We start from the raw sequence: 19,929 nt of genomic DNA, 5'->3' as shown, positions 1-19,929 counted from the left end.
TTATTTATTATTATTTGTAATACATCTCTTTATTTTTTAAAAAAATATTTTTTAAAAGATGTATTTATTTACTTTTGGCTGTGGTGGGTCTCGATGCTGCACCTGGGCTTTCTCCAGTTGCGGTAAGCAGGGGCTCCTGATCGCAGCAGCTTCCCTGGTTTTGGAGCACAGGCTCTAGGTGTGAAGGATCAGCATTGTGGTACACAGGCTTAGCTGCCCTGAGGCATGTAGGGTCTTCCCAGACCTGGGATCGAACCGGTGTCCCTTGCATTGCAAGGTGGATTCTTAACCACTGGACCATCAGGGAAGCCCTAAAGATTTTTCATCATGGACCGTTTTTTAAAATCTTTATTGAATTTGTTACAGTATTGTCTCTATTTTATGTTTTGTTTTTTTGGCCAATAGGCATGGGGGAATCTTAGCTCCCTGACTGGGGATCGAACCCATGCACCCTGCATTGGAAGGTGAAGTCTTTTTTAAATTTTATTTTTAATTGAACTTATTTCGGCTGCCCTATGGGGCATGTGGGATCTTAGTTCCCCCACCAGGGAGCGAACTCATGCCCCCTATATTGGGAGTGTGAAGTCTTAACCACTGGACTTTCAGGGAAGTCCCATGTATTTTTAAAAGATATAAATACTAATTGGGGACAATAAACATAAAATGGAACAACATAGTTGCATCACTAAAATGCCCTGGATGGATTATATTAGTATTAGTATTTATTTATTTGTATTAGTATATACTAGTATTTATTTATTTGGGGCTTTTTATTTGGGAACATGATCTGTTAAGTCAATACATTTAGCAACCCAGGAGAAATATACTGAAAGTACCTGGTAAGTCTTCAAAGTTGGAAAAGAAAGAGGAACAAATAGATGTTTCACACCATGAAAATCTCTGACCTCCTCCCCATCCCCACTTCACTTTGTTTTCCAAGAGAAAGGGGAGATAATTCATCTCTCTTGGTGAGCAGGAGGAAAAACCCCAGAATGGCTGACTCCACCCACTGTGAGCACCTAGTTTCCTGTCTCAACTACAAACTGGTTCTCCCCGAGGGCATTTGGCATCTGTCTCTGCAGAGACTGAATTATGTGCTTGAGAACGGAGGTCAGGGTGGAGAGGGAGACACTGTGTGTGTCTGAGAAATTGATGGCACTGGTCTTTAAATAGATATTTTCAGAAACTGATTTCATGATCCCAGTCCTTGCATCTCCTTGTATCTAGAAAATCACTAAATCCCTTCATGGTGACATCAGCTCCTCTTGAGTAGCAGAAAATGTTTTGTAAAGTAAGTGCTTGATTGCGCTGAACTCCCCCCTTCACCAAAATCTCACATATCGACCTTCCCCCGCTGCCTCTTTGGAGCAGTCTCTCAAAGCTATCTGAGGTGCTATCTCCTGAGCCATAGTCCTCATTTTGCCTCCAATAAAACTCAACTCATAGCTCTTACTTGGACATCTTTTTCAGTCGATACCTGGAACCAGTCTGTCCATGGGTTGCATGTATTTTTTTTTTTAGTATTTCTCTGTTTGTGGTTTGGTTGCGGCATGTGGGATCTAGTTCCCTGTCCAGGGGTCGAACCCAGGCCCCCTGCATTGGGAGTGTGGAGTCTTTGCCTCCAAACCACCAGGGAAGTCCGCATGCATTTTTGCTGCTCACTGCCATGCAGTATCTTACTCCAAGTCTCACACGTGTCTGCTTAGCAAAAGCAAGGGAGCCTGGAAAATAACATTTTTAGCTAACCAGGCTTTGCAACGCAGGAAGGTAAGCTGGTGGTGGTGGTTTAGTCGCCTAGTCGTGTCTGACTCTTTGTGACCCCATGGACTATAGCCTGCCAGGCTCCTCTGTCCATGGGATTCTCCAGGCAAGAATACTGGAGTGGGTTGCCATTTCCTTCTCCGAAGGTAAGCTAGAAGAGGATTAAAATGGGTGTTAGTTAGATTCACTCTCTGTCATGGACAGTCCACCCATGGAGATGGAGGTCTTCAGGAAGTTGAATTCCACAGGACAGCAGAAACATCTTCCTGCTTCACATAACACAACCATCCCTCATCTAAATGGGAACGCACCCACCCTCTCTCCCTTGGGGAAGTCAGTCTTCTGAGTCATTCCTTTCCTCCCTAAATGATTTCAGGTTCAGCTACTATCTTGTCTTTATAGCTTATAACCTGGAAACAAACATTTAAATACCAACAGAACATGACAGATGTCACAGTAGGGGGAAGAGATAAGAATAAGGTGAAATTTGGATTAGACAATAAATTGAGTAAGAAAATATTATCAAGGGAAACAGTTATGGACAGTGACTGGAGTGCTTCTGAGGCAGGGGGTGGCCCCAGGCTAGGCATTTACAACTGCTCACACCTCCTGGGGCCTTGCATTCATTAGCAGCCCCCTGTTTACATTTCCTGAAGCAAGAGGCCAGCAGGGTTCCAGGACTACATTCTCCTGTCTCCCTTTCGAGATCTCCACCTCAAGTATAAAAACCAGCAGTGGGAATAGGGTAAATTACCAGACATCAAGGCATTTTTTTTGGCCACAAGACTTGGAGTAAACCCTGTAAAAACATTAAGAGATCACTCACCTCTCATCCTTGGGGCAAGGGAGACAATGTTGTTCAGTTGCTAAGTTGTATCTGACTCTCTAACCCCATGGGCTGCAGCATACCAGGCTCCCCTGTCCTTCACTATCTCCCGGAGTTTACCCAAATTCATGTCCATTGAATCGGTGATGCCATCCAACCATCTCATCCTCTGCCACCCCCTTCTCCTTGTGCCTTCAATCTTTCCCAGCATGAGGGTCTTTTCTAACAAGTTGGCTCTTCACATCAGGTGGTCAAAGTATTGGAGCTTCAGCTTCAGCATCAGCCCTTCCAATGATTTTCTTTAGGACTGAATGGTTTGATCTCCTTGTTGTCTAAGGGTCTCTCACGAGTCTTCTCCAGCACCACACATGTGCAAAAGCCTTCATGGGGTCAAAAAATCAGAGGATGATGCCAGGCCATAATGAGTCTTTGGTCACCTGGGGCGAAGAACCAACTCTAGAAAAGACCCTGATGCTGGGAAAGATTGAGGGCAGGAGGAGAAGGGGACGACAGAGGGTGAGATGGTTGGATGGCATCACCAACTTGATGGACATGGGTTTGAGCAAACTCTGGGAGATAGTGAAGGACAGGGAGGCCTGGCGTGCCGCAGCCCATGAGGTCACAAAGACTCAGGACTTAGTGGCTGAACACACACAATGTTGAGTAATGGGTCTTGCTTCTCCCAGAAGCCTGCACTTTGAGATTCGTTTCAGCCGAGGGGTGCGTGTGCGCCCCAGGGGAGGGTCCCAGGGTAGGTCAAGTGTGGGAAAGTCAGATCGTCGGCTAAAGGTAAACAAAGACCCGAAAACCTGTCCTATGTAAACGACTTAACCGCCTCTGACTGCACGCCTCCTGTCCAGAACACCACGTCCTGTCTCTGGGTGTGCCTCTCTGCCTTGGTTCTGCCTCAGCTACACAGAACGTCTCTCTGTGCCCTCCCACGTGTTGCCGAGCTATGCCTCTAATAATAAGCTTTGTACCTGCATTTACAGTTCTTGCCGTGGGGACGTCCCTGGTGGTCCAGCTTCCACAGCAGGGGGCACAAGTTCGATCCCTGGTTGGGGAACTAATATCCCACCTGCCCCATCCAAAAAAAAAATCTACAAATAGCAAACACTGAAAAGAGTGTGGAGAAAAGGAAACCCTCCTACACTGTTCGTGGGAATGTAAATTGGCACAGCCACTATAGAAAACAGTATGGAGATTCCTCAAAAAATTAAACATAGAGCTGCCACATGATCCAGCAATCCCACTCCTGGGCACATAGTCAGACAAAACGATAATTTGAAGAGAGACATGCACCCCTGTGTTCACAACAGCACTATTTACAATAGCCAAGACATGGAAGCAACCTAAGTGTGCATCACCAGATAAATGGATAAAGATGTGGCATATTTATACTATGGAATATTCAGTTCAGTGCAGTTCAGTTGCTCAGTCGTGTCCGACTCTTTGCGACCCCAGCAAAGAGAGGCCTGCAGCACACCAGGCTTCCCTGTCCATTGCCAACTCCCGGAGTTTACTCAGCCATAAAAAAGAGTGAAATAATGCCATTTGCAGAGATCCGGATAGAGATTATCACACAAAGTGAAATGAGTCAGACAGAGAAAGAAAATATCATGTATCACTTACTTGTGTAACCTAAACTTATGACACAAACGAACCTATCTATGAAACAAAACCAGACTCACAGCACAGAGAGCAGACTTGTGGTTGCCATGGGGGCTGAGGGGTGGGAGAGGGGTAGACGGGGAGCCTCAGATTAGCAGATGCGAACGACTGTGTATAGGATGGACAAACAACAATGTCCTACTGCAGAGCCCAGGAAACTATATTCAACATCCTGGGATAAACCATAATGGAGAAGAATATGAAAAAGACTGCATATATGTATAAGTGAATCACTTCGCTCTAGAGCAGAAATGAACCCAACACTGTAAATCAACACGTAAAATAAATAAAAGATGATAGCTTACCACGACTTTCTTTTTTGGATATTGAGCTTTCTTTACATTTGACAGTGCCCTGGGGGAGAAGACAAGAAAAGCACAAGAAGGCAAAGATAACTGGAGGCAAAGGAGCAGAGGATGTGGGTGTGGAGGGAAGATCTGGGAGGGAAGCTAGGAGGCCTTGTGAAGTCATGGGTGAGGACCTGAGAGAGGAAATGACATTATATATATAAAGGGGCTAAATGAAAATCAAGCATCCAGGGAATCATTGGATGTTGCAGATCTCTGGTATCCACGAAGCCCAGGAGTTTTCTTTAAACTCACTGCCGTCAAGGTTGGTTTATGTAAATCAGCGTGTGTGACTCCACCTCTGGCTTCACTGGTCAGTGGTGCTATCCCGGTGTGAGGGAGACTTTGACCTTGGAACTGATGGCCTTCCCTCTTGTGGCATCTGTAAATGCAATGGGTTTTAGAGTTACTGCTTTATTTTTTCTTTTTAACTCATCTGTACTTGTTACGATTTGGAAAGCAGAATGTGACTTGAGCCCTCCATTTCCATTCACAAAACTTGCCTGCCCCTTGCCGCCCGCGCTCCTTGGGCTTTGTCTGATCTGCCGGGGGGCTCTGATTTCGTGTCTTGGCAAGGGGCAGGCACGGCCAGGAGGCAGTCACCCACCGCAGGTGTGGGCGCTCTGCAGGGGCGTGAGTGAGAGGCGGTCAGCGGCCTGTCTGACACGCAGCCCCCTATTAATCCTGGCAGCTAAACTTCAGCAGCTTGACGGTGTTCATCCACGGGACGACGTCAGCCTGGAACGAGCACAGCTTTCCCCCTCTTCAGGTGCGGCTGGCCATGGAAGGGACAGCTGTCTAAGCTGGCCTGGGACTTGGTACGTGTAGTCCGGCCAAGCTCCACGTCCGAGAAGTAGTCCGTCCCCGACACGAGCTGCTTGCCGGCGCGGCTCTGGTAAGCGTCGCTGCTCCGCTTGTTGAGCTCGCTGACCGCAAGGGACAGCGCCCCCTGCACGCCCTCCTCGTTGACGCCCGCCTCCGCCAGGCCGCCCAGCAGGCGACGCTCTCCAGGGCCCTGCGCGGCCGCGGGGCTCACGGCCAGGGCCAGGGCGACGATCAGGGCGGCCAGCAGGAGCAGCGGGGAGCGCGGGGAGCCCACCGTGGTCTCTAGGATGCGACCACGCGGCAGCCGAGGGCGATCCCGGGTGCGAGCACCGCCCCGCGGGCCGCGGCGCCTTTAAGGCCGGGCCGCGGTGGCCCGCCCCGCCCCTCCCACTTGGCCCCGCCTCTCCCGCCCAGTTGCCCCGCCCACCTAATTCTTTTTTTTAATTAAAAATTTTTTTCTTTTTTATACAATACTTTCTGTCGTTCCCCCTTAAATGCTAAAAATAATACTTTAAAAAAACCTTGTGCATAGTTCTGTTTGCTTTCCCCCACCTCCTCTTTCTTGCAGCTAACTGTATAAACTTGTCGCGTATTTTATACATCACCAGGATTTTTTTCCCATTTTTTTTTTTTTTTTTTTGTCTTAGTTCCCCGACCAGGGATTGAACCTGGGCCCCTGGCAGTTAAAGCCCCAGGTCCTAACCACTGGAACCCCAGGGAATTTCCCACCAGGATAAGTTATTTTTTTCCTCACCAGAACTTTCTCTCTTTGTACTCACAAAAGCCTCTCTACTTTCACACCCTTACTCCTATGACCTACTGACACTCAGTACTGTAAGACTGTTTAAGCCTTGGCTACTAGATTACATTATACATGTATGAATATTTATAGTCTTATTCATATTAATAACTTCAGCAGCATTTTAAGATGCTTTTGAATTTTCAAAATCAAACTCATAATTTTTTAATATACTCAATTTCCCATTAATTATTTCCCTGCAATTCCTGCAAGAATGTAAAAATAAAGTTGATTGTATTGTAAAATAGCAAATTTTACCAATAATCAGTCACAAAACTTTGTGAAGCCCAGTCAATGGTACATGTATTGGTTGGGGTTTTAACACATTTACAATGGAAAGGTATGCATTCATGTGAGGAACTTGAAAACACACAATTAAAATCCTTTACATAAAACAAAAAAAATCCTTTACATAAAACAAACAACTCATATATATACTAGTGAAACATGCGATGATACTCTTCACAATAAAGCAGCGGCTCTTATATTTTCTGGAACACCAGATCTCCATCAATTACCGAGTCGCGCCCCCAGTTTCTGATTCAGCTGGTCTGAAACGGGATCCAGGATGTGCTGGGAGCCAACACACGAGACCCTACCCATGACAAGGTCACGAGGAGAAAACCCGACAGGCAAGGCAGATCAGGTTTTCAGGGATTTCTAAAAGCTGCCCCCGGCTCTCACCTTAAAGATGATATCTGTCTTTCCGATGCCTGCGTCAATAGACTACTCCCTAATTTCTGTGACACAGGCAGGAAGGCCTTCCCCGATCTCTTCCCAAATAAGAATCAATTTAGAACTTTAATCAATAAGTTTCCCAGGTGGTGGTATTTTATGAGATTATTCAGGGTGAAAGGAGTGTTTTAGTTTAAACTCCTTTGCTGGTAGTTTGTTAGCCAAATGCATTTATGCGCTTGGTACTAATATGCATGATTGCTTATAATATCCTAATCATAAAATAGCATAAAGAACCTGATTATATAAAAGCCCTAATAGATATAGAGCCTTTTTAAGGGGTAAAGGAGTCCTATTAGAAAACATAAGAAAAATTATTCTATAGGTGGTTATTGGGTTGTGATTTGCTTGCTGTGTTTTTGCTTGCTGTATTTTTGCCTTTAATGTGCTAAGGTTGTGTTATAGAAACCATTGTTAATATAGTTAAAGATCTAGAGAAATAAGAACTTAGCCCTAGTGTGGTAACAATGAGATGGTTGTTAATTGTCAGCCAAGAGTGCTAGGCAGAAGCTGCCTCACCAAAGTCGCAGAGTCAGTCTGGGGTAAACTCCTTAGATAAACGCAACTGACAACTTCTGCAGAAGGATTAATTTTTGTGTTAACAAGGTTATACTTCTACTCTGTACTGTTGCCCTATGAGACTGCTACCTTTCAGTTAAGGTCACCAGAGAAACGGAAAATAGGTTTACATTCACCTGACCTGCATAAAATGTTAATAGGCCCCAAGGCCAGAAGATAATGTACAAGACCCTCATAAACAAAGAAGTATGCAGAAAACACCCTGGTTTCGTGAAGGACAAGCTGACATAATGTTAAATCTTCCCCTTAGAAATGTACTAACTTAGGGTATAAAAGCTATGGTAAAAAATAAAGCATTGCCAGACTCTGCCAGACTCTCTGCACCCCCGTCTGGTCATTTCTCTCTCTCTCTCTCTCTCTGTCTCTCTCTCTCCCTCGCAGACTTGGCCCTATCAAGGCTGGTCTCACGTGTCTTCTCTCTCTCTCTCTCTCTCTCTCTCTCGCCGACGCCGTTCATCCTGAGGGTGCCCCCTGGATCCTGCCGAGGCTGGACCCCCGGCAAGGATGGTTCATTTCTAACCAGCCTCCGGCTACTGCTGCCACTGCAGGACCAACATTTTGGAAACGACCCCATTAACATGAAAAGCGATTTTCCAATCTCACAGGCTAGGACAACCCATCTCAGTTTGAGCTTTGGGGTTTGCTGCAGAGTTTGCATGGTTATTTCCCATAAGAAGAGTTTCTGTTTGAACTTTACTCTCAAGCTCCTTGTCTTCTCATCTCTGGATAGAGCTCAGAATCTTCCTTCCAAGGAGGAAGAGGGGCTGGGTGAAGCAGGCAAGCAGATTTGTGTAAGAGTCATCTCTTTCTTTCTTATTTTTTTAAAGTTTAACCTTCTTTCTTTTTAAAATTTTTGTTTATTTTTACTCTTTGGTTGCTCTGGGTCTTCGGTGCTGTGAGCAGGCTTTCTCTCGTTGCAGTGAGCAGGGGCTCCTCTCTAGCTGCGGTGCGCAGCCATCTCATTGCAGTGGCTTCTCCAGCTGTGGAGCGTGACCACTAGATGCTTGAGCGTCAGCAGGTGCGGCTCACAGGCTCCAGAACATAGGCTCAACAGTTGTGACCCACGGGCTTGGATGCTCTGCAGCACGTGGGATCTTCTGGACCAGGAATCAAACTTGCGTCCCCTGCACTGGCAGGCAGATTCTTATGCACTGAGACACCAGGGAAGTCCAGAGTCATCTTTTTCTTATTCCTCCTGAGGGATCTCCCCCATCTCCACTCTAAGTGAGAGGTCCTTGCCTTTCTCAACAGCGCCTGAAAGACCTCATCGTGCATACAAAAGAAGATATACCCAGTGTGAGGCCTGGCCTCCTGCACCACGGACTCTTGGATTTCTGATACTACTAGGTCATGGTATGTGAACCAGGCCTGCTTCTGAAAGTCATAAACATCGCTGATGTGCTGGCCTGAATCTGGGGGGCTCCTGGGATGGCTGATGACACGGATGAGCCGCTCGGTGTTTCCTTTCACCCTTGGGCTTCAGTTTCTGTGTCCTCCCTGTCTAAAATTCCAGGGTTCGTATCACCCAAAGCAGTGAGGGAGTCCCTGTTATCATCTTTCTGACAATCCTGGAAGTCCTTTTCTGTGTATTCCTGGGCACCCAGCTCCCTAACGCCTGGAGGTGATTCCTGTTGGGAGAATTCCTCGATGATTCTTTTCCAATCATGCTGCTGCAGTTGTTCAGCCATGCCTTGAGATCTGGAATCCTGTTTTCATGAGCCTTATAAAACTCTTCAATGGACTCCATGACACTGCCCACATCTAGCTCTAAGAATGCGTTGCTTGTCTCAGATTTCTCTTTTTTTTAAAAAGACATTTATTCAGCATCATGATCAGACTATTACATTTAGCAATCAACAGCATGCGTGCAAAAAAAAAAAAATCTACAGTAAAACCCTTTGTTGGAATGCTTTACACTTTCCACAGAACAGAAACTAAAATAACCTGTTATACAATTAGTCACAAGAGCAGTCCTCGATGTACACATACACATGAGTATTGTCTAAAACATGTCTTCTTTGTAGCAGCTGGACCCTGCCACCACTGTGCTTGGCTGAGTTCACAAATCTGTTGTAACCTGTAGCTTCCCTGTCGCTTCTCTGGCTCTCCCCTCCTGCTAAGCTTTGTTTCCGGGCAGTAATTAAAACCTTCTGCCACTGCCATAGCTACTGCTGCTGCTGGAACCACCATAGCTACCCTGGTTTTGGGGTTTGGCAAAGTATTGGCCTTCACCACCCTAGGGGCCAGAACTTCTCCCATCCAAGTACTAACCAGGCCCGACCCTGCTTAGCTTCCAAGATCAGACGAGATCGGGCGCGTTCAGGGTGGTTTGGCCGTAGACTGGGGGCCAGAACTTCTGCCTCCGAAGTTTCCTCCTTTCATGGGTCCAGAATTTGAAGACTGATTGCTGTAATTGCCAAAATCACTGTAGCTTCCGCCACCTCCACAATTGCTTCCGTCATCACCAAATCCATTCTATCCATCCCCACTGCCACCGTATCCGCCACCATCACGGCTGCCACCAAAGCCACCTCGACCACTGAAGTTTCCTCCACGACCGAAGTTGTCATTCCCACCAAAACCACCTCCACGACCGCCACCAAAGTTTCCAGAACCACTTTGACCTCTCTGGCTGGGTGAAGCTCTAGCCACCTCTTGCTTAGACAGGGCTTTTCTCACTTCACAGTTGTGGCCGTTCACAGTGTGGTATTTCTGATGACAATCTTGTCTACAGAGTCATGGTCATCAAAGGTTACAAAAGCAAAGCCTCTCTTTTTGCCACTGCCTCGGTCAGTCATGATTTCAATTACTTCAATTTTTCCATACTGTTCAAAATAATCTCTCAGGTGATATTCTTCAGTGTTTTCTTTAATGCCACCAACAAAAATCTTTTTCACCGTTAAATGGGCACCAGGTCTTTGAGAATCTTCTCTTGACACGGCCCTCTTTGGTTCCACAACTCTTCCGTCCACCTTGCATTCATGGCCGCATCCGCCTCCTCCGCCGTGGCGTGTGTGACAAACCCGAGGCCTCTGGAGCGCTTGGTGTTTGGATCCCTCATTACCACACAGTCTGGGAGCATTCCCCATCGCTCAGAATGGCTCCTCAGACTCTCATCGGTTGTTTCAAAGCTCAATCCTCCGATGAAGAGCTTCCGCAGCTGTTCGGGCTCTTTGGGAGACTCTGATTTAGACATGACGGCAGTGGAGGCAGGGAAGTCTTAAACGATGCTTTCTCAGCGGTGTCCACGGGCAGTCAGATTTCTTAAGGTCCGTATCTTCAGGCACCTCTTGGAGCTGAGCCTCTCCAAGACTTGATGTGGGCTGCTGGTAAGTTCACTTGCATCTTCACAGATCATGAGACATGTGTGTTCTTGATCCATCCCTGAGTCAGCTGCTGGCAGCTCCTTTTCTGCCTTTTCTGAAGCTGTTATATTCTGTTTAGGACCGTTTTCCAGGTCTCTCTGCTGCTGTTCTTGGTTTGACCCTTCAACGATCTTCTGGAATGTTAGTGGTTCAGCATTCTTTGCCAAGGAATCGCTGGATTCTGAGATCAACTTCTCTGAAGGTGACGATGGGGCGAGGATCTCAGAAACCATCTCTGGAGAGACTTCTAGCATTTTGGAGTCCCTGGGACTGGCAGTAGGAAAAGGTAACTTGGTGCTCTCACTGCAATGAGAAGATGAGCTTAAAAATTTAGGAATAGCAACCGGTTGGTTATCCTTCACCAGCAACCAAGCATCGTTAAAGCTATAGTGTTTCAGATGGATGATGAGCAGTCTGGGAAGCTTACTGAATTTGTGCATTGCAACAGACGTCTCGTGGGTGCATTCGTTACAGTTGTACTCGAGGTCTTCTGCCCTAAAGAAAAGATCAAAAGAATTCTGAATAGAGGACGGTTGTAGTTTTGTTTCTTGGGGAGGGTTGATAGAAAGATAATGACTTGGCTCCGTCTTGAGAATGACCTGTCCACAGGCTTTACAGATAATGGAGTGCTGCAATTCAAACTCAAAGTTAGCCACAATGGGACAAACAAATGTCTGGCAGGCAGCGTTATCCGTATGCATCTGCGAAGATGAATTTCCATCCCGGTTTCCCTCTCAGTCTTCAAAGCAATGTTTAATTTTTCTATGTCTTTTTTCAGCTGCTCTAAACAGTACCCTAAAAACTCTTAAGCATCATTCTGCACGTCGCCGGAGAAGGTCTCTGCAACAGCTGAAATAGCAATTTTAATATTGACAAGTAGCTCTTTCTTGCCCTCCATGTTACAAATATCTTTTAAAGCAAGTAGCTGGGTCAGGCACCTAATAAAAGCATCAAAGGAAATTTTCTTCCACGATATGCCCTTCATGAGTAAATCGTCAGCAAATGAGGGAATCACAAACAGCGACTGTAAAATTGCATTCATGTAACAGGTGTTCGTTCCCCAGGTTGGGGAACCCTTGCCAGAATTGTTTTGGGTGAGTGTCAAGGTCGTTCCATCTTAGGTCGTCATGGCTATACATTTCTTCTGATGGAAACTCCAAACCTGTTTTGCAAGAGAGAGCCTGTATTGAAACAACAGTCTGAGCTAGATTGGCATTTTCAGTAGAGATGGTCTTGCATGTAGAGCCACATGTAGAATTTCTAAGTTTTTCTTGACCTTCTGAATGCAACGGTTCATCCTTGTTACTTTCTGTATACTCAAAGGAATCTGTCTTCAATTTCTTGTTAGGTTAAGGGTTACTTTTTTTCAGGGACCCTTCATTCATCTCTCGAGCAGGTGATAGCATTTTTTCCCTCTTTGTTCCTTGATTTTCTAAGAGTCCTGTTCTGGCAAGTGTTGCTGACTTGAACAGTCATCTTCAGAGGGGAGAGAGTTTCATTTGCTTTTTCTGCATTAAAGGGTCCATCACGGGGCTTGTCACGGACTTGGTGAGATGGAGTTTTGTCCGTTTCCTTCTGTGTGTTCCTCCCACCAAAAACACCCCAATCACGATTGTGTTTCCTGGGTGGCTGGGGTTTGCTTTGACAGACCACGTCCAGGAAGGCCTTCGACTGTTCAGCATCCCCGTTAGGACAATTGGTCAGTGAACAACCAGCTGTTGTCTTGCAGAGCTACATGCAGACAGCTTTGTCTCTCTCCACGATGTGTAAGGCCCACACTTGTAATACTGTTGCTGAGTTGAAGAACCCAGATAAATCCTTCAGAGTTGGAGATGACTGCCAGGCTGATTTCCTTCTCTCCTTCCACTGTTTCCACAAGAGCTTCTCCCTCTTTAGTTACCCCAGTCTTGCTCCAAATGCGAACAAAGCCATGTATCTTTAGAGGACTCATCCCATCTTTGCAAGGAAAACTTATGTAACCTGAAGAAAAAAAGGACACACATATACTTTAATCTAGAATGTATTATCGGTAGTGGAAAACCCTATGTAATAATATTCATTCTGTGTTCTCCTTAGGCTTAGGTAAAAGACACTTTGGGGGGCTACTTACCTGCTAAAGCTATGGCAGTTCCCTGATGGCTCAGTGGTTAAGAACCCGCCTGAAGTGCAGGAGATGCCGGAGATGTGGGTTCAGTCCCTGGGTCGGGAAGATCCCCTGGAGGACATGGCAACCCACTCCAGTATTCTTGCCTGGGAAATCCCAAGGACAGAGGAGCCACAGCGAGTTGGACGTGACTGTGCAAGTTGGCATGGAAGCCTGGTAGTTCTCCAGAAGACCTAGATTCAGAATACAAGCTCTTGGATTTTCCTGGCTGTGCAGTGGATAAGAATCTGCCTGCCAGTGCAGGGGACACAGGTTCGATCCCCCATCTTGGAAGATCTCACGTGCTGTGGAGCAACTGAGTCCGTGCTCTAGAAGCCACCACAATGAGAAGCCTGCACACGGCAATGAAGACCCAGGGCAGGCAAAGATAAACAAATAAGAAATTTAAAAAGAAAAAAGAACGCTAAAAAGAAAAGAATATAAGCTCTTTTAGGGGACTGTTAGGAGGGGTGGGTGATGAAGGATGGCTTAAAAGGGGGATAACTAATGTTACCCAGTCATGCTGCTGAATTTAGGTAAGTCAAGGGGAATTTCTATATCTGGTTCTGAGTTTCTTTTTCTGTGGTATTTAATTTTATTTATCATATCATGGTCATGCAGAATGAAGTCAACTAACCAGTTAAACCTGAGTTTTATAGCCAGGGAGAAGAGGAGGCTTAGGATCGGGTCTCTAAACATGTCCTTAGAGTGGTTATTTGCGGATCTATACAACTCACCATTTGTAAGGGGCAGTTCTGTACTTTACTGGAATAAAAATCTAGCCTCTTCGTTCAATGACTTCACAGTCCTGTCCCCGACTTTTCTCTTTTACATGCCAACATTTTCTTACCTTAGTGATGTCTTTGTTCTAAGCATTACTGATTATTGGGCAAATCGGTTTACCAGCGTTCTCCCATTTGGGTTTTTATTTATTCTTCATATGAAGTGGAGGAGGACCCTATGGTTCTTGCCTCCCATGTCCTCAGCCTGCCTTTAGGCTGTGGAAAAATTTTAGCCAAAGAATAAGTTTAATCAGAGAAGTGAGAAAATGCAGAAGCAAAGGAAAACAGTCAAAGGAGATCAAATAGTAATAGTTTAGTCAATAAGCAGAGTCAAGGACCTTTAGTTCCTTCTCCAGGGCTATAGACAATATTCTGAGCCATATCCTGTGAGCTGTCTTGTAGAGACTGGAACCCCCACTGAATGGAAGAAATTAACTACATGATGACCAGACTGTAGCCACAACATCAGTTCAGTTCAGTTCAGTCACTCAGTTGTGTCCGACTCTTTGCGACAAGCTGCCACAATTCTGAGAACTGGCCTCAAAGAAATGGGAACGAACCATGGAACTGAAGATGAACTGTACCTAAAGCAATGAAGACAATGCTGGTCAGACCACCAATGACCAGTTTCAAGGTGACTGTCAGAGCTGACTGTGCTGTTTCTGCATAGTCTGACTGTTTCTGCTGTTTCTCCCTCTGTCTATAAATGCTCTTGGCCCCTGATTGTCAGTGAGGGTGGGGTGGGGGTGGGCAGAGGGAGTTCAACCCGTCCGCCAGTTGCCAGCATCCAAAATAAAGCAAACTTTCCTTTCCATCAACCTGGCCTCTTTACTGGCCTTCGAGTTTTGAGCAGCCAGAACCCACTTTCAGTTACAGATACAGTGATATGATATTTAACCAGTTACTACCTGATATTTCACTGTGTCAAGGGCTGGTCAATCCTAAAACAATTATTATTACCCTGCAACTGGGGATAAATCAGCATTCATTGTAATAGGAGGACCGGAGGGCAGAAGGGTTGTTACAAGGAAAATTGGGACAATTTTATCAGGAAGAATGGCTTCCCTGATAGCTCAGTTGGTGAAGAATCCTTCTGCAATGTGGGAGACCCTGGTTCAATTCCTGGGTCGGGAAGATCCGCTGGAGAAGAGGCAGGCTACCCCTTCCAGTGTTCTTGGGGCTTCCCTTGTGGCTCAGCTGGTAAAGAATCCGCCCACAATGCGGGTGACTTGGGTTTGATCCCTGGGTTGGGAAGATACCCTGGAAGCAGGAAAGTCTGCCCACTCCAGGATTCTGGCCTGGAGAATTCCAGGGACTGTATAGTCCATGGGGTTGCAAAGAGTCAGACATGACTGAGCAATAAATGCCACATTAGGAAGAATTGGTTTGGAGAAGAATAAATTCTGGGCATGCAACTGGCCATGTCAAATATACACAGAGGAGGGGAATGGGCAAGGTGATGAGCTGGTGTACAAGATAATTAGCAAAATTCAGAGAGAGAGAGAGAGAGAGAGAGAGAGAGAGAGAGAGAGACAGAGAGCCATACATCTCAAAACAGAAAGAGAGAAAGCTTCCCTGGTGGTTCAGTGCTAAAGAATCCACCTGGCAATACAGGGGCCCCGGTTCGATCCCCGGTCGGGGAAGATTCCACCATATGGCAGCGCAACGACCCCCGTGCGTCACCACTACCGAGCCCGAGCTCTAGGGCCTGCGTGTTGCAACTTCTGAGCCCACGTGCAGAGCCGGGCTCCGCACCAGAGGAGCGCCTGCCCTGCAAGGGAGAGCAGCCCCGCTCGCTGCAACTAGAGAAGGCCCAGGCAGCGATGGAGACCCAGCGCAGGCCAAATAAATAAATTAAAATGTCTATACAGAGGAAGGGAATGGAGTAAGATGGTCAACTCTTGTACCAGACAATTATCAAAATTCAGAGAGAGAAATAGAGACATGAAGAGACATACATCTTAAAACAGAAACAGAGAGATTTCAGAAACTTAAAAAGAAAACTCTCTTAATTTTCCTTCTTTTCCCCACTCATTTGCTCATTTCTTTTCAGGCCGTCAGGAATGGCGACTCCCCTCTGATATTTCAATTTTAGAAAACAAGCATCAGAACTCCAATGAAACCAACATAAAAATTGGCCTTTGCCCATTCATGCTTCATCCTGAAGAAACATGAGTCAGTCTGGAGAGCTGTCCTCGTCACACCTGGGCAATGATTACTTAGGGTTGTTATGAGAAAAAGATAACAGGTTTTAAACTCACCTCCCTTGACAATCCTGTAAATTAATCCACTCTCAAAAGCATTCCAAGTGCACCCCTCCCTAATCACTCAGATTAGGTTAGTTGAATGAATGTTGAAAGGGCATAAAATATCTTAGTGTTATTATTCAAATAATTTTGGCCTTACAGATGTGAATTCTGTCAGAGAAGATAATGGATAGCAACTCTGGTTTAAATGCTTATTCTGGTTTTTTTTTTTTAAAGCTTATTCTGACTAGAGATTTTTAAGTTGTATGTGATAAATGTTATTTATAAAAATTAAACTTAAGGGACTTCCCTGGTGGTCCAGTGGTGAAGGCTCTGTGCTGCCAATGCAGGGGATGCAAATTCAATCCCTGGTCAGGGACAAAGATCCCAAATGCCCTGACGCTATAAAAATTAAAAAAAAAAACAATTAAGATGAATAGACACGTACATAAATACATTGCATGTAATCCCATCACCTTTACAGTTTTAAAGTATAGTTGTAAATTTTCTATGAACTCTGGCTTTCACCCAACCCGTCTTAGCCAGAAACTTTCATTCCTCCGTTGGGAAAACAGCTGTTGGCTGCTCACCACGCAGCACGCACTGTTCCAGGTGCTGGAGATACCTCGGGGATGAGACAGCAAACTCCTCTCCCTCGGCGAAAGTCGCTCAGTCGTGTCCGGCTCTTTGTGACCCCATGGACTGTCTCCAGGCCAGAATACTGGAGTGGGTAGCCTTTCCCTTCTCCGGGGGATTTTCCCAACCAGGGATCAAACCCAGGACTCCCGCATTTCAGGAGGATTCTTTATCAGCTGAGCCGCAAGGGAAGCCCAAGAATTCTGGAGTGGGTAGACTATCCTTTCTGCAGAGGATCTTCCCAACCCAGGAATCCAACCGGGGAGGTCACATTTTGTAAAAGAGGCACATCATAGCCTAGTAATCAGGAAACTAAGCATTTCACACAATTTCACGTTCAGTAAGAAGAGGTGTGTACAAGCTTTTGAAGTGTGCTAGAGAAGATTCTTGAGAGTCCCTTGGACTGCAAGGAGATCAAACCAGTCCATCCTAAAGAAAGTCAACTCTGAATAATCGTTGGAAGGGGTGATGCTGAAGCTGAAGGTCCAATACTTTGGCCACCTGATTCGAAGAACTGACTCACTGGAAAAGACCCTGAAGCTGGGAAAGCATCTCTTCTTGAAGGCAAGAAGAGAAGGGGACGACAGAGAATGAGAGATGGTTGGATGGCGTCACCGACTCAATGCACATGAGTCTGAGCAAACTCTGGGAGTTGGTGATGGACAGGGAGGCCTGGAGTGTTGTAGTCCATGGGGTTGCAAAGAGTCATGACTTACCAACCGAACAACAGAAACTAACACAACGTCATAAAGCAGCTATACACCAATAAAATTAATTAAAAAAAAAGAGAAAGAATTCTTCTCCTTAGACACCTCCTTTTCTTCTCCTTCCCTTCATCATAATATCTTGCAAATTCATTAGTTCCTTTTCCCTCCTTAACCACTGACTTCAGTCTCATAGCTCCCTGCATCTTCCAAAATGTCCATTTGAAAGTCACAGTTTTCTTTCTCCTGGCTAAGTTCTTCTTGACTTTATCAAACCCAGGGCTCACTTTTTATAACAGGTGTTTTATTTTACACGTCTCTGTGAACCACACTGAGATGAGACTCCTAGCTAATGCTAGGGAATTCCCTGCTGGTCTGGTGGTTAGGACTCAAAACTTTCAACTGGGGCCCAAGCTCAGTCCCCACTTGGGAAGCTAAGATCCCACAAGCCAAGGGTCATGGCGCTCAACCCCGTGCTCCCTGTTGCCCTGGCGGGGCGGCTGAGGGCGAGGGGCTGTTTGTACACGTGTCACTGGTTCACCTCGTTGGACCGCGCACACTGATGCAACACGGTAAACAACCATCCTCCAATTAGAGATAAATAAACAAATCAAGAGTCACAGATGTCGGTAAAGGCTGGGGACTCAACTGCGTCATTTTCCACTCCTCCTAAATGTTGAAACTCTAGCTGCCAGGTGATTGTCTTTGGAGCTGAGGCTTTGATGGAGGGAATTAAGCGTGAGGGAGATGACAAGGGTGGCGCTCTGATAGGGTTAGTGTTCTAACTAGAGACTCCTCCCCCACACTTTTCCCTCTCTCTCTTTTTCCTCTCTTGCTATCATCTTGTCTTTATCACAGCTGCTGCAGTTTTCTATTGAAATGGATGTACTTTTCAAAATTTGTTTTTAAGGCAACTAGAGGTGATCGTACCAGGTAAGTCAGAAAGAGGACAAACACCATGTAAGATCACTTACATGTGGAGTCTAAAATATGACACAGTCAATCCATGGCTGATTCATGTCAATGTATGGCAAAAACCATTACAATGTTGTAAAGTAATTAGCCTCCAACTAATGAAAATTAAAAAAAATAAATAAAATATGACACAAACGAACCTATCTACCAAACGGAATCACGGACATAGAACACAGGCTTGTGGTTGCCAAGGGGGAAGGGGTTGGGGGAGAAATGAGAGGGAGTTTGGGGTCAGCAGGTGTAAGCTTTTACATCTAGAATGGATTAACAGGATCCTACTGGAAAGCACAGATTTTGTTCAAAACCCTGTGATAAACCACAATGGAAAGGAATACTTTTAAAAAGAATGTATATGTGTGTATCTCAATCACTTTGCTATATAGCAGAAATTAACACAAGGTTGTAACAAATCAACTATAATTAAAATAAAATGAGAACATGAACAAAGTGTGCCTATTTCGAGAAAAACTGTGAAGAGTGGGATAATATGGAGAAGTGTGATGGTGACGCTGAAGTGTCTCGCTTGTGGGGCTTCTTAATTTAACCCTGACAACAGACACCTGAAGGAGAGAGACAGCTTCTTGAAGACAAACCTAAGGGCTTTATTTCCTACCGTCCAGCACCACCTCGTGGTCAAATAGAGAACAGCGGTTTCGCTGGAGACGCCGCAAAAGGCCTTATTTCTTGTCGTCGATCACCACCTAGTGGTAACATGTAGCAACTGCCACAGGAATTCGCGGACAAAATCACACGCATAAAGACAAACTAATAAATTCAAATACAACAAATAATCCAAGGAGGCATTATGTGTGCTCAGAAATATAGTTATTGTCCTCTCACAAACTGCATGAACATTAAAGGCTTCAGTTCAGTTCAGTCGCTCAGTCGTGTCCGACTCTCTGTGACCCCATGAATCACAGCACACCAAGCCTCCCTGTCCATCACCAACTCCTGGAGTTTACTCAGACTCATGCCCATCGAGTCGGTGATGCCTTCCAGCCATCTCATCCTCTGTCGTCCCCTTCTCCTCCTGCCCCCAATCCTTCCTAGCATCAGGGTCTTTTCCAATCAAGTCAGCTCTTCGCATGAGGTGGCCAAAGTATTGGCGTTTCAGCTTCAGCATCAGTCCTTCCAATGAACACCCAGGACTGATCTGCTTTAGGATGGACTGGTTGGATCTCCTTGCAGTCCAAGGGACTCTCAAGAGTCTTCTCCAACACCACAGTTCAAAAGCATCAATTCTTCAGTGCTCAGCTTTCTTCACAGTCCAACTCTCACATCTCTACATGACCACTGGAAAAACCAGAGCCTTGACCAGACGGACCTTTGTTGGCAAAGTAATGTCTCTGCTTTTTAATATGCTGTCTAGGTTGGTCATAACTTTCCTTCCAAGGAGTAAGCGCCTTTTAATTTCATGGTTGCAATCACCATCTGCAGTGATTTTGGAGCCCCCCACAAATAAAGTCTGACACTGTTTCCACTGTTTCCCCATCTAGTTCCCATGAGGTGATGGGCCCAGATGCCATGATCTTAGT

At 45.7% G+C, this 19,929-nt stretch overlaps 1 protein-coding gene and 1 pseudogene across 1 annotated transcript; both read right to left on the bottom strand.

Moving 5' to 3' along the window:
* Positions 1 to 5,283: 5,283 nt before the first annotated feature.
* Positions 5,284 to 12,859, bottom strand: USP29 (ubiquitin specific peptidase 29). The gene is given in 13 exon segments (XM_061140663.1): positions 5,284 to 5,356; positions 5,358 to 5,712; positions 6,748 to 6,802; positions 8,783 to 9,015; positions 9,018 to 9,242; positions 9,245 to 9,324; positions 10,793 to 10,862; positions 10,865 to 11,632; positions 11,635 to 11,965; positions 11,967 to 12,070; positions 12,185 to 12,283; positions 12,519 to 12,591; positions 12,593 to 12,859. Coding segments are annotated over 13 exon segments (2,733 nt in total).
* Positions 9,684 to 10,741, bottom strand: LOC133054954 (heterogeneous nuclear ribonucleoprotein A1-like; annotated as a pseudogene).
* Positions 12,860 to 19,929: the final 7,070 nt, after the last annotated feature.

This window comes from Dama dama, chromosome 4 (genome assembly GCF_033118175.1).
Source record: "Dama dama isolate Ldn47 chromosome 4, ASM3311817v1, whole genome shotgun sequence".
NCBI lineage: Eukaryota > Metazoa > Chordata > Mammalia > Artiodactyla > Cervidae > Dama > Dama dama.
This window is presented reverse-complemented; position numbering and strand designations above follow the sequence as displayed.